The sequence below is a fragment of the Pyrgilauda ruficollis genome, unplaced genomic scaffold (assembly GCF_017590135.1).
Source record: "Pyrgilauda ruficollis isolate IOZ18807 unplaced genomic scaffold, ASM1759013v1 scaffold115, whole genome shotgun sequence".
Classification (NCBI taxonomy): domain Eukaryota; kingdom Metazoa; phylum Chordata; class Aves; order Passeriformes; family Passeridae; genus Pyrgilauda; species Pyrgilauda ruficollis.
The window spans coordinates 435,337-447,980 of NW_024509766.1; the positions used below are offsets into that span (position 1 = coordinate 435,337).

General features: G+C 61.8%; 1 protein-coding gene across 1 annotated transcript; it reads left to right on the forward strand.

Moving 5' to 3' along the window:
* The first annotated feature begins 4,553 nt into the window (after positions 1 to 4,553).
* On the forward strand, positions 4,554 to 8,981 carry IL12RB1 (interleukin 12 receptor subunit beta 1). Its single transcript, XM_041482483.1, has 15 exons — positions 4,554 to 4,684; positions 5,018 to 5,135; positions 5,214 to 5,383; positions 5,466 to 5,617; positions 6,082 to 6,124; positions 6,254 to 6,364; positions 6,450 to 6,532; positions 6,610 to 6,859; positions 6,897 to 7,097; positions 7,177 to 7,284; positions 7,390 to 7,530; positions 7,606 to 7,749; positions 7,865 to 7,961; positions 8,042 to 8,123; positions 8,223 to 8,981. The coding sequence occupies exons 1-15, from the start codon at positions 4,639 to 4,641 to the stop codon at positions 8,709 to 8,711; spliced, it is 2,235 nt and encodes a 744-aa protein (XP_041338417.1). The 5' UTR covers positions 4,554 to 4,638; the 3' UTR covers positions 8,712 to 8,981.
* Positions 8,982 to 12,644: the final 3,663 nt, after the last annotated feature.

Sequence of the window (12,644 nt, forward strand, 5' to 3'; positions counted from 1 at the left end):
GATCGATCCCCACTCGCAGTGCCCACGGCGAGGGTGACAAATCACCCAGCACAAGAGGACATCTTTCAGTGTCCCCAGGGCTGCTGGTCCCATGGCCAGGCCCAGGAGCGGTGGCACGAGGGCGGTGCAGTGGGACCAGCACCCATGTGCCCAGCTGGAGCATGGCCCTAGGATGGTGGCTTCACCCTGTCCCCCACCCTGTCCCCCCCGGCCCGGGAATGGGAAGCAGCCAGCAGCCCCTAGGTTATTTATTTTTCCAGCCTCTGGGAATATTTCTTGTGAGAACTGTTTGCTCACAGGTGGTGCAAAGGGCCAAAGGGCAGCTGGGGACAGGAACCCATGCCAGTGCCATCCTCCTGGTGTGGTGGGCACCATCCGGCTCCAGCACTGCTCTGGTCCCCACCTGTGTGCCACCTGTCACCCCACAGAGTGACACAGATTCTGCCAGCACACTGTGAGTGGCACAGAGCGGACAGGCTGATGTGTGCCCTGGCACACTGTGGGATGCAGGGACATGAGGCAGCTGCAGGTGCTGGTTAATGCCCCATCATTGCCCTGACCCTGTGCCCACCAGTCCTGTACCCCTGAGCAGCCAGGACCCATTTTTGGCACAGGCACGGAGCTCCCTGTGGGCTGGAGCTGCTGCCGCCCATGTGGAGGCCCCCAGCAGCATCCATCCACCCACCCCCCAAACCCCGGGGTAGCCATGCCCCATCCTGCTGCCCACGCCACGCAGCCCCTGTGGAAATCCCGGGATTGGGGCGCGCTGCAACGCAGTGATGCAGCAGCATTGCCATGGCAACGGGTGACATCATGCCTGGGTGCACAGGGACTCGGCAGCCCCGGGGCCCACGGGTGCACGTCTGCCCCGGGGTGGCATGGGACACGTCTGTGGGTGCAGGGACAGGGGACAGGGTGTGGGTGTCCCTGTGCATCCAGCACAGCTGACCCCAGGCCCGGGCAGGGTGAGGGGATACCAGGTTCTTACATGGAGTGGGAGCCCCCAGCACCCTCAGCCACCCCTGCTGTCACCCAGCCTGATCCCAGCCACACCTGGAGCTGTGCCACTGGCCACCAGCCCCTGTGCAGGGCAGGAGGCAGAGGCGGGTCACGCTGGGGGTTTTACAGCTCAGCTGTGTGGAGATGGAACAGTGGGACAGAGGACTGTCCCCCATGGTCACCCACACTCATCTATGGGTGCCAGTGCTCAGAGAATCCAATACCCTTCACTGCCAGGGGCTCTCTGGCCACTCTGTGTCCCCAGGGACACCTAGAGCATCCCCAGTGGCCCTGAGGACCCCTGTGGGGGTAGAGTCACAGAGCTGGCACCCACAGGGTGCCTGACACACCAGCACTGTCCAGCACTGTGCCTGTCCCTTCGGCAAGTCCCAGTGGGAGCCAGGATTAACCATCAGCTGATCCCTGTGAGGACAGCATTAGGGACCGCACTGGGGACAGCACCGAGGATGGCATCAGTGATGGCAGTAGGGATGGCATCAGGGACAGCACCAGGGACGGCATTGGGGCAGCACTGGGGCAGCATTGCTGCTCAGCCCTTTGGGATTAAGCCCCTGGTGGGAGCCCCTTCCCACCCCTCCTGCCACGGGCATGTGGGCACTCAGCCGGGTGCCACGACTCTGCCCCTCCCGGGACTGCCAGGAACGCCACCCAGAGCCCCGGGCCCCGAAGCCCAGGGCCATGGCTCTGTCCATCGCCTCCGCGGGGAGGCAGCTCCCGCACAGGGCTCTCTCCCGGGCTGAGCGTGCAGCGGAGCGCAGCTGCCCGCGGAGCTGCCAGCTCGGATGAAGGCAGCGCCGTGCCATCCTCCAACCGCGCCGACAGCTCCGCCCGGGCCCCCGGATACTGCAGATGGGGATGGAGGCGTCAGGTCACCCGGAAAATCCGGCTCAGCACTCAGCTCTGCCAGCCGGGGGGTTCCCGGTCATCACCCCTCCAGCGCGGCAGTGAGCGCCGGGGCTCCTGCGGGAGCGGCTGCAGGGTGGGCAGCAGGATGGGCGTCCCTCTGCCTAAGGGAGCAGCAACGCCAGGCAAGAGAGGGGCTCAGAGAGGGGCTGGCACAGCGGTTCGGCACGAACCGGCATCGGGAGCTGGGCTGGAGGGACCACGGTGCTCCCACGGGAGCTCCCACACAGCTGGGTACCAACCCAACATCCCATGGCATATCTGGGGCTCGGACCCTGCCAGGCTCCCGGGGGCGTACCCGGAGCTGGGGCTCGGACCCTGCCAGGCTCCCGGGGGCGTACCCGGAGCTGGGGCTCGGACCGTGCCAGGCTCCCGGGGGCGTACCCGGAGCTGGGGATCGGACCCTGCCAGGCTCCCGGGGGGGTGCCCGGAGCTGGGGCTCGGACCCTGCCAGGCTCCCGGGTGGGTACCCGGCTCCTGTCCCTCCTGTCCCACACTGCTGACACACAGCACCCACCCCTGGCCCCCGCAGCACCCACCTGTCACCCACAGCCCCCATCTCTCACCTCACCCACGCAGAGCCCCCCACTCCTGCTCCTCTCACACTCCTGCAGAGCACCCAACTCCCACTGGCAGCACCCACCTCTTGCACACGCAGAGCACCCCCCTCTCACCCGCAGCACCCACCTCTTGCACACGCAGCACCCGCTCCACACGCACCCAGAGCACCCACTGCTCACCCCGTTGGCACGGCACAGCTTGGGGCTGGCATGGCATGGGGCTGGCATGGCTCGGGGCTGGCACAGCATGGAGCTGGCACAGCACAGCTTGGGGCTGGCACGGCACAGCATGGGACTGACATAGCATGGGGCTGGCACGGCTCGACTCGGGGCTGGCACAACATGGGACTGACATGGCATGGGGCTGGCACGGCACAGCATGGGGCTGACACGGCACAGCTTGTGGTTGGCACAGCATGGGGCTGGCATGGCACGGCATGGGACTGACATGGCATGGGGCTGGCATGGCACAGTATGGGACTGGCACAGCATGGGCTGGCACGGCATGGCATGGGGCTGACAGCAGCACAGAACTGGCATGGCATGGCATGGCAGTGGCACAACATGGGGTTGGCACAGCACAGCATGGGTCTAACATGGCATGGGACTGGCACAGCATGGGGCAGGCACGGCATGGGGCTGGCATGGGGATTACACAGCATGCCATGAGCCCCACATGGGCCAGGGCTGGAATGACACAGCACAACATCAGACAGGAAGGCATGAGGCTGGCACGGCACAGGGCTGGCATGGCATGGCAGGATGTGTGCCTGACAGAGCATGGTACATTCTGGGTTTGGCACAGTCTGCCTGGCTCAGTACAGCCCAGTGTGGCACAGTCTGGTGTGGCACGGCACAGTATAGCACATCATGGGGTTGGCAAAGGCTGGCACAGTCTGCCTGGCTCTGCACATCCTGGCACTGCAGAGTCTGCCACGTCATGGCACAGCATGGCACAGCACAGCATGGGACAGCCCAGGCCTGGTACAGCCTTTTTTGCTTGACACAGCCCAGCACAACAGCTCTGGCACACAGATGGCAGGGCCTGGGGCTGCCACAGACTGCCTGGCATGGTACAGCCCAGCATGGCAGGGCCTGGGGCTGGCACAGCAGGGATGGGGTTGGGAGCCTGGTGTGGTCCAGCCCAGGCCTGTCCTGGTTGCCACAGATTAGCACAGAGCCTGTGGCCCAGTACAGCCCAGCATGGCATGACACAGCCTGGCCTGGCCTGGTTCAGCATGGCACAGCCCAGTCCAGCCCAGTCCTACCCAGTCCTGCTGTCTGTTGTGACACAGCAAAGCCCAGCACGGTCCGGTTTGGCACAGCACAGCCTGGTGTGTACCCCCACCCCGGGCAGGACAGGGGGGCACACAGGGAGGGCACAGGAGGTGCCAGGGGACCCTCTGTGCCCCCAGCCCGGCCGTGCCCACGCTGTCCCAGCAGCGCAGGGACACTCCCGCCACCGCCGCCCTCCGGCGCCGAGCAAGGGCCGCACAAGGGGCCGCTTTCTGCGGGAACAAGGGCACTCTGTGCGCGGCCCGCGGTGCCACCCGGCTCCACCGTCCCGGGTCACCCGCCCCGTCACACGGCTCTGGTGCCCCGGTGCCACCGCGCTCTCCTGCCTCACTGGGGCTTTGTTCTCGCGTCGCACGGAATGAGCGGCTCTGGGGACAAGCACAACAGCACCCCCACCCAAAAAACAAAAAAAAAAAAACCCAAAAAAAACCAGAGAACGCCAACCTGGAGATTCACCCCGTTACGGGCAGAGCAGCAGAAACACGCTGTGTGCAAAGAAAAAAAAAAAATAGAAAAAAAACCCCAAGACTTATCTTTGCTTACCTTGCACTTCTGGCCGCGCCGGGGCACGTGGCGGGGCCGGGACATGCGGGGCAGCCGTGCCGGCAGAAAAAAGGGGATATATTGGTTGCTTTCTCTTTTGTTTTTTGTAAAAGTGGGGCATGCACTCACGTCTGGGGCTCTGCCCCGCCTGGGAAGGGCACGCTCTCGGCAGAAGAGGAAACCCCAAGCGCGGGAAGCTGCGCCGAGCACCGGGGCTGCCGCCACGCCCGAGAGGGGCACTGAGGGGTGCGGGGACGTTGGGCAGCCGGGAAGGGCAGCGGAGCCCCGGATCCGCTGTGGGACACCCGGGGGGGCCATGCTGGGGTGGCTGCTGGCGGCGCTGGCGGCGCTGGCGCAGGGCGGTAAGTGCTCCTGCGGTGCTGGGAGATGAGAGATAACTTCAGAAGACTTTCAATGAATGATTCGGGGGCGATAAGACCTGGGGAGCTCCCGGAGAGAGATGGAGATACTCACCCAAAACCACAGGGACGGAGTAAAGATGGTGAAGGGGCGAATGGCACCGGCATCACCGGGGAGGGGGAACACGGGGGGTTTGGGGTGAGAATCGCTGGTGCCGCTGCTCTAATTCCCCATTTGAGCAACATGGCAAGCAGGCAACAGCCACACCACTGCTCTCCCCATGCACGGGATGGAGCTGGGATGCAGGAGCCTCCAGCCACTGCCCTGTCCCGCAGGCACCCTGGCAGCCCACGACTTCTCCTGTTGGAAGAAATGCGACACCCACAAGCCTTTCTACTGCTCCTGGCCGCCCCTCGGCCCCGCCGGCAACACCTCCTACATCCTGAACCTCTGGTGAGTTGGGCAGCCGGCGGGGAGGGGGAGCCCATGGGATGAGTCCCGGGTGCCACCCTGTGCCCGCTCCCTCCCCAGCTTTGAGAAGTACAGCCCGTGCCACCGGTTTGAGGCGGGCACGGTGACCAGCTACAGCCTCTCGCACACCCAAGTATACACCTTAGTTAACACCACGGCCTGGGTGGAGGCACGCTGGGGGGACCAGATCCACAGGACCCCCAACCACACCCTTCACCTCAGCGAGGCTGGTGAGTGCCCCGGGGACCGGGCTGGCAGCCAGCACAGGCACTGAAAACTGCCAGACCACCCAAAACTGCCTCATCTTTCCAGTCAAACTGGTTCCACCTCCTACTGGGATGTCCTTCTCCAAGACTGGTGGCCAGCTGAGGCTGCGGGTGCCACGGCCACAGTGCCGCAGCCTGAAGCAGCCACCACAGCACGAGGCTCGCTTCTGGAGGGTGGGAGGCAGCAGCTGGACACAGGTAAAAATGCTGTTTGCTGGAGCTGGCAAGCACAGTCAGGAGCATCACGGCAGCCCAGAGAGTGTGGGGGCTCAGTGATGTCACTGTCCCCCCCAAACCCAGCTGTGTCCCATCTGTTTCCCTGGGTTATCAGCTCTGCCTCGTCCTCTGGCCATGGGATATTGCTGCTGCCCATAACAGGATTCTCAGGGATTACACAGAAAAAACCCAGATTATAGTAATGACGACAATGGATCAAATCCAGATGCTTGTCCCCAGTGAAGCTGTCACAGCTGGGGACCCCCATCCCTCTCAGCTGCTGCTAGGAGTGTCCCAGGATTGAGGGGGCCTCTGGCCACCATGTGCCCTGCACTGTTTGGCTCTCCCAGGCCCTGGGGTGTTTGGGGATCACAGGGCAGCACTGATGTCCCAGTGAAATACTGGTTTTACTGGGAGGGTGTCTCCATGCCCGGTTCTCTCTGCAGGTGACATGTGAGACCATGATGGTGACAGCTAAAGAAAACTCAGGTTGGTTTATCCTGTGGGGTTGTTGGGGACAAACATCTCCTGGGGGTGCTCCCCAGCCAGCAGCCTGTGATGGCCAAAAGTTGGGGAAAGGAGGGGTCACCCCCAGGTGACGCTGCCACCCCTCTCTAGTGACCTGTGCCCTGGGGGTCAATGGCACCTTCGTGGTCCAGCTCCGGCACAAGCCTCCCCACTGGAGCAGCTACTGGAGTGACTGGAGCAGCAACATCTCTGTTCCCGAGGGTGAGGAAGAGGAGAGAGAGGAGCCTGGTGAAATCCCAACAGCTCAAAAACGTTGATGGCTCAATCAGGCCTGTTCCTCCCACAGAAATCCTGAGGAGGCCGGTGCTGAGCCATCAGCTGGGCAAACTGGGGAGAGACGGGCAGCGGGTGCTGAGGCTGAGCTGGCAGGTACAGCAGCATCTCTGGGGCTTTCCTGGGTGCCCCCCACCATTTCATCCCCTGAGTCACCCCCTTTTCCTCTCCAGCCAGTCCTCAAGGAACAGAGGAGTGTCACCTACAAGCTGCACGTCAACATGCTGGCGTGTGGCTGTGCAGGGTCACATGAGGAGGACACGGTGGTGCTGCCCGGGGAGGTGACAGAGCACAACCTCACCCTCTCCGGGGCGGAATACGAAATCCTGCTGACCGCCGGCAACGCCGCGGGGCCGGGGCCGGCGCAGCAGCTCCGTGTGCCGGCAGAGCAGCGCGCAGGTACCGCCCCTCTAGAAACGCTGAGCTCCCCCGGCAGCCCTCAGGGCGTTATTTTTTCCAGCTACCCCGAATATCCCCCGTTTCTTCCCAGATCTCAGCTTCAAGGAGGTCAGCGTGGCCGGCAGCAACGTGACTGCGCAGTGGGAAGCGCCGGTGGCCGGCGAAGCCTTCTGCTTCGAACAGCAGACACTGCCAGGGCCTCCCAAACAGGGAGTCTGCATCGGGCAGGAATTCCCTGCCAACAGCACCCACGTGCAGGCAGGCAAGGGAGAGCCCCAAGCCCCCGCTGTCCCCCCAGCCGGGGTCAGTGGGTCTAACCAGCTGCCCCGGTTTCTCCCCAGGAGCGCTGGGAGCGCCGGGCTGTCACCGCCTCGCCGTGCACGGCTGGGACATGGAGCGTGGCTGGGCCACCTTCGCCCTGTGGCACCACTACTCCAGCAACGGTGCGTGTGTGAGCACGGAGCATCCGAGCACGGAGCATCCGAGCATTCGCAGTCCGCACCTGCTGCGCTCCAGGAGGGGCGCTCCTGAAATAATCCCCCGGTTTTTCGCAGATTCGCTGGATGTGCCCTTCAACATCAGCACCGGGGGTGCCGCGGTTGTGCTCCAGTGGGAGCCGTCCCCACGGGCCGCCTGCCCCGGCGCGCTGGCCAAGTACCTCGTCTGCCACGTGGCCGAGGGGGACAACGTGACCTGTGAGTGGGACCCCCAATCCCCGTGGGGCAGGAAGAGGGTGCCAGACTGCCCCACGTTCGGTTTTGTTTGCCCAGACAGTGAAGTGGATGCCACGGCATCAAACTACACCCTCCAAAACCTCCAGCCTGGCACAGGCTACAGGGTGGGTGTTTGGGAGGTGACAGAGGACAGCGAGAGGACCTGCAGTGCTTGGTGGCCCTTCCAGACCAAGGCACTGGGTAATGGCTGAGACCACGGGATGCTCTCCCCATCGTGTGCTGACCCTCACCCCAAAACCTCTCTTGTGTCCCTGTTGGGGCAGGAATGCCACCACTCAGCCATGCCTACCCTCAGGACCCCAGGGAGCACCGTGGAGAGGCAACCTGAACTACCTGGGCATCTGGCTTGGTGTCCCTGCTGCAGCTGCCATCTACCACCTGAGCAAAAGGAGGTGACAGAGTGCCCTCGTCCCCAAAGCCGCTCAGGCCACCCCATCATTGCTGACCCCCTCACCAACCTCTCCCTCCCCAGGGCTCGCCGCCTCCTCTTCCCACCCCTTCCCAAGCCCGTGGGCACCAAAGCCATCCAGTTCTCGGCCGGCGACATGAGCCAGGTGAGGTGAAAGGTGCAGGAGGGGGTAGATCCCACAGCCCCAAATGCCCACGCACAGCCCTGCACGGGATGTTCCACCCCAAACCCACCCAACCCTTAGGGCCAGCCCCGGACAGGCCTCCTGGAGCCCTCGGAGAGGTTCAGCCCAGCCGAGCTGCTGCTGCCGGAGCCGAATCCCAGCGAGGAGACGACTGACACGGGCACCCAGAGTGCGGTGCCACACCCCGACGTGTCGCAGCCCAGCCCGGCGCTGGAAAAGCCGGCGGCAGCGGTGATGTCCCTGCCGGGCTGTGGGGAGGAGCTGCCCTTCGCCTACCGCAGGCAGGAGATGCTGAGCCCGGTGGGATCTCCACCCTCTGGCAGCACCAGCTGCACCGGGCACCCACCCGGAGAGGAGGAGGAGGAGGAGGAAGAGGAGGGAAGGCAGGGGCTGCACCAGCCGCTGATGCCCATTGCCCTGCTCATCTCCGACAAACCCATCATCATCAGGGATGAGGAAGGATGGGATCCCCCGCCATCGGCAGGCTGGAGCGGCGGGGATGGGCACGGGGCGTCCCCTGGAGCGCGGAGTGTCTGTGTGGGACGCTGAGCGCCCAGTCCGAGGGTGGCACCGGCACTTTCAGGGGGGTTTCTGGTTTCCAGGGCGATGCCTCTGGATGCAGCATTGCACCGGGACAGGTTTTGGCCATGTAATTTCCAGCCTCAACATTTCACCGGCGATAAAACCCGAGCAAAGGTGGCTGCAGAGTCTGGCCAGGACCGAAGGTATTTTCCATGCCTGGACTGGGAGGAGAGGCAGAACTTCATCCCAGCCAGCTGCTACCTCTGAACCAGTATCCTGGTGGGGACACAAAAAGCCCCAGCACTAAACACCAGCTACCTAAAAAGATAAAAAAAAAACCAAAGACCAAAAAAAAAAAAAAAAAAAAAAAAAAAAAAAAAAAAAAAAAAAAAAAAAAAAAAACCCCACAAACATTAAAAAATTAAAATAACTGCACAAAGCAGCAGGGCTGAGATGTTTTTTTCCTCGCCTGACCCGAGCAGATTACAGCAAGGATTTAGAGCTGAGGTTCAATCCACGGGGCTGGGAAGGACACAGCCAGGCAGCCGGGACGGGGGTGATCCATGGGGGCCCCCCCAGCCCCTTCCCGTGGAGCCACGCCGCCGCCTCGGGCCTTATCTGGGACAGAACAGGAGACGAAAAGCGATCTGTGGTTTTCTCTGCCTGATGCTGCGGTGTTTACTTGCTGAGAGGGCAAAAAAAAAATCTTAAAAACCTAAAAGCTACGTGGGTTTAGTAACACGGGGAAATCCAGGTGCACAGCCGCGGTGTCTGAGCCATTGACACTCGGCCTCCTCGCTGCTGCTCTTGGCTCCACTCGTGTTTTGCAAAGCATTTCACTCCAACTGCACTCGCAGCAGCGGCACCCGCGGGCGGAAACTGCAGCGATGCCAGCGGAGAGAGAGCCCGGGGCGGCTCCTGCAGCCGGACCTCGGCAGGGACAGCTGGGCTCGGCCTCGGGGACGTTCCCAGCGCCCCAGGGGTGAGGCGGCCGCGGTGCTGCCGCTCCCATGGCCGGGGGTCTCATCCAGATGGGACCCCCATCACCGTACTACCAGTGCCGTGCCACCAGTGCACTGCCATCAGTCCTGTGCCACCAGCACTGTGCCACCAGGGCAGTGCCAAAGGTGCAGTGCCACCAGAGCAGTGCCACCAGTACCGTGCCACCAGTGCATTGGCACCAGAGCAGTGCCACCAGAGCAGTGCCACCAGTGCCATGCCACCAATACAGTGCCACTTGTGCAGTGCCACCTGTGCAGTGCCACCAGCGCCGTGACACCAGCACCGTGCCACCAGTTCAGTGCCACCTGTGCAGTGCCACCACTTCAGTGCCACCTGTGCAGTGCCACCAGTTCAGTGCCACCTGTGCAGTGCCACCACTTCAGTGCCACCTGTGCAGTGCCACCAGCACTGTGCCACCGCTGTCCCGTCCCGCGCGTCCAGCCCGGCTCAGCTGCTGGTGACGCCACGAGGTGGCACCAGTCCCGCGTCCCCACGGCCGTTCCCAACCTCCTGGCAGAGCAAACCCATCGCTCCCTCCCTGCGTGTGGCAGGAGTCTGTCAGGCCCCCGTGCCTCTCCAGCCCCCCAGATCCCTGGGGATCAGCTGCACGGGGAAGATCTGGCATCCTGCCACGCAGAAGGGCAGCGCAGAGATCAGATTTGGGGATTTTCTGGGGATTTGGGCAATGCCAGGCTCTCTTCAGAGCACAGCAGGCTCATGTGGAGGAAGTATCTGGTTACAGGCAGGGAGGCACGCTCAGGTTTCAGCCCCAGCCCCTGTTTACAGGTGGTTTTGGGGGTCAGAGTGAAGAGGGAAAGCGCTGAGGGTCACTGGAAGCTCAGCACGCTCAGGTGGCAGCAGTAAACACACGGCCAGGCTCGGGGCCAGCGATGCCAGTTAATCATTCCAGCCCATGGAACGAGTTCACAGCAGGACAGCCAGACCTGGACACTGCATTAAAAACACCCTGGGCAGGGAGGGGACACGAGACCCCCCCTCATGGGGTCACTCCCCAGGGATCCATCCCATCCATGGTGCCACTCACATCCCCTCTGACACCTTCAGGGATGGCCCTGTCCCCACCAATGGCTCTGCCCCCACCAGTGACCCCGTGCATTTTTCCCCACAAGTGTCCCGAGCTGGCCACTGCTCTGCCAGGAACACGGTGCCATGTGCAGCCATGGACGTGCCAGGGAAAACTAATCAAGCCAGGCTTGCCAATTAGTGCTAGAGAACAGCTCAGGACTTGTTAATTAGTTTAAATTTCACAGGACTGGTTTCCAAATGAGTCCCCAGGCGCCACACTGAGCTTGGTGACCCAAGGACAGCTGCCAGGCCAGCTTTTGCAGCCAGGATGTGACTTTGCCTGCTCCTCTGTCCCGGCACAGCACCCAGACGTGCCACAGGGCATTGGTTAGGCCTGGCAAGAGCCATTGCCACCCACAGCCAGAGGACAGCTCATTACACCCAGCAGGGGACTCATTACACCAAGGGGGACTCCTTCCAGGACATCTCTGGAATAAGCAGCCAAAATCCATCCCAGCAGGGAAGACAAGGGTCAGCCTAGTGCCATCAGGATGCATCAACCCCAAAGTCACTCCATGGGGTCCCCTGTTCACACCCAACAGTGCCAGCCCTGCCCACACACCCCTGGTGACAATGTCATCTACTGGCACAAGCATCACTGCCCTCAAAGGGGAAAAAACCCTTTTCTCCCTGTTCTCACAGGGTCCCTGTGCTGTGTCCCCAAAAGCAAATGGCACTGGGGACATGTGCCTATGGATTGACCTGGCTCCACTTGCTCCTGTGGAGTGGAGAATTCAGCACTGCATCCCAAGGAAGCAGGTGGGGCAGCCAGAAGGAGCTGCAGGGAGGTGGGGGCAGCCTGGGGATTTGCTCTGGGCTTACAGATTTCATAGAAACTCAGGATCATTAAGGTTGGAAAAGCTCTTGGAGATCATTGAGTCCAACTTCTGATCCAGCACTGCCCAGCCCACCACTGACCCATATCCCCAAGAGCCACAGCCACACAGCTTTTAAATCCCTCCAGGGCTGGTGACTCCACCACTGCCCAGGGCAGCCTGTGCCAGGGCTTGACAACCATTTCCAGGAAGAAATTTTTACTAATATCCAACCTAAACCTTCCCTGGTATGACTTGAAGCTATTTCCTCTTGATTTTGGGGGGTGTGATCTCAGAGATAGAATACAAAATAGCCAGAGGGGTTTGCTAAGGACCCATCAATATCAGCTCTTGTGGGGTCTGAGCCCCTGCAGGAGGAGAAGTCCATCCCTGCAGGCCCAGACTGATATTTTAACACCAGATTAAGATGTTTTGCTCCCAGGTTGAGAAGTTTAACCTGTTTTCCAGCCTCGGGGAAACAGCTCTGTGGAGCCACAGCCTGGCTTTAACAGGGGCAGAGGAGAAGGTCACAACCCTGCAACCCCCTCCCTCATTCATCCATCCCTTTGCCAGCCCCTTCCCTCACCCACACATCCCTCTCCCAACCTTTTCTCCCTCCCAACCCTTTCCCTGCACGCAGCACCATTTCCTGCTCCCCAAAGCCCATCCTGGAGAAGAGCTGATGCCAGGGAGAAGTTTGAGCCCAGCCTGACCACCAGCCGTGGCCGGGGGCAGGATTATTTGCTGGGCAAAAAGCCATCACTGCCACCACCTCCACAATGCCACCCGCTGCCTGGCAGATTAGGTGACTTAATCCCTAAGCAAACAAACTGATCCCTGGGATTTTTTTTTTTAAATTATTTTATTTTAGGCAGAATTCAAAGGCTGCACACAGCTCATCTCACCCACCCCCAAGCACTGCAAAGCCCCCTTGGGCAAGATATCCAGCAGTTCCCTGTGGTAGGAAACCTCTGCTGCTGGGGAACTGGGGCTTTTCCTCCTTACAAAAAGGCTTCTAGGACTCTTCTCTCACCCAGAAAAAAGCCCCAAGAATTGC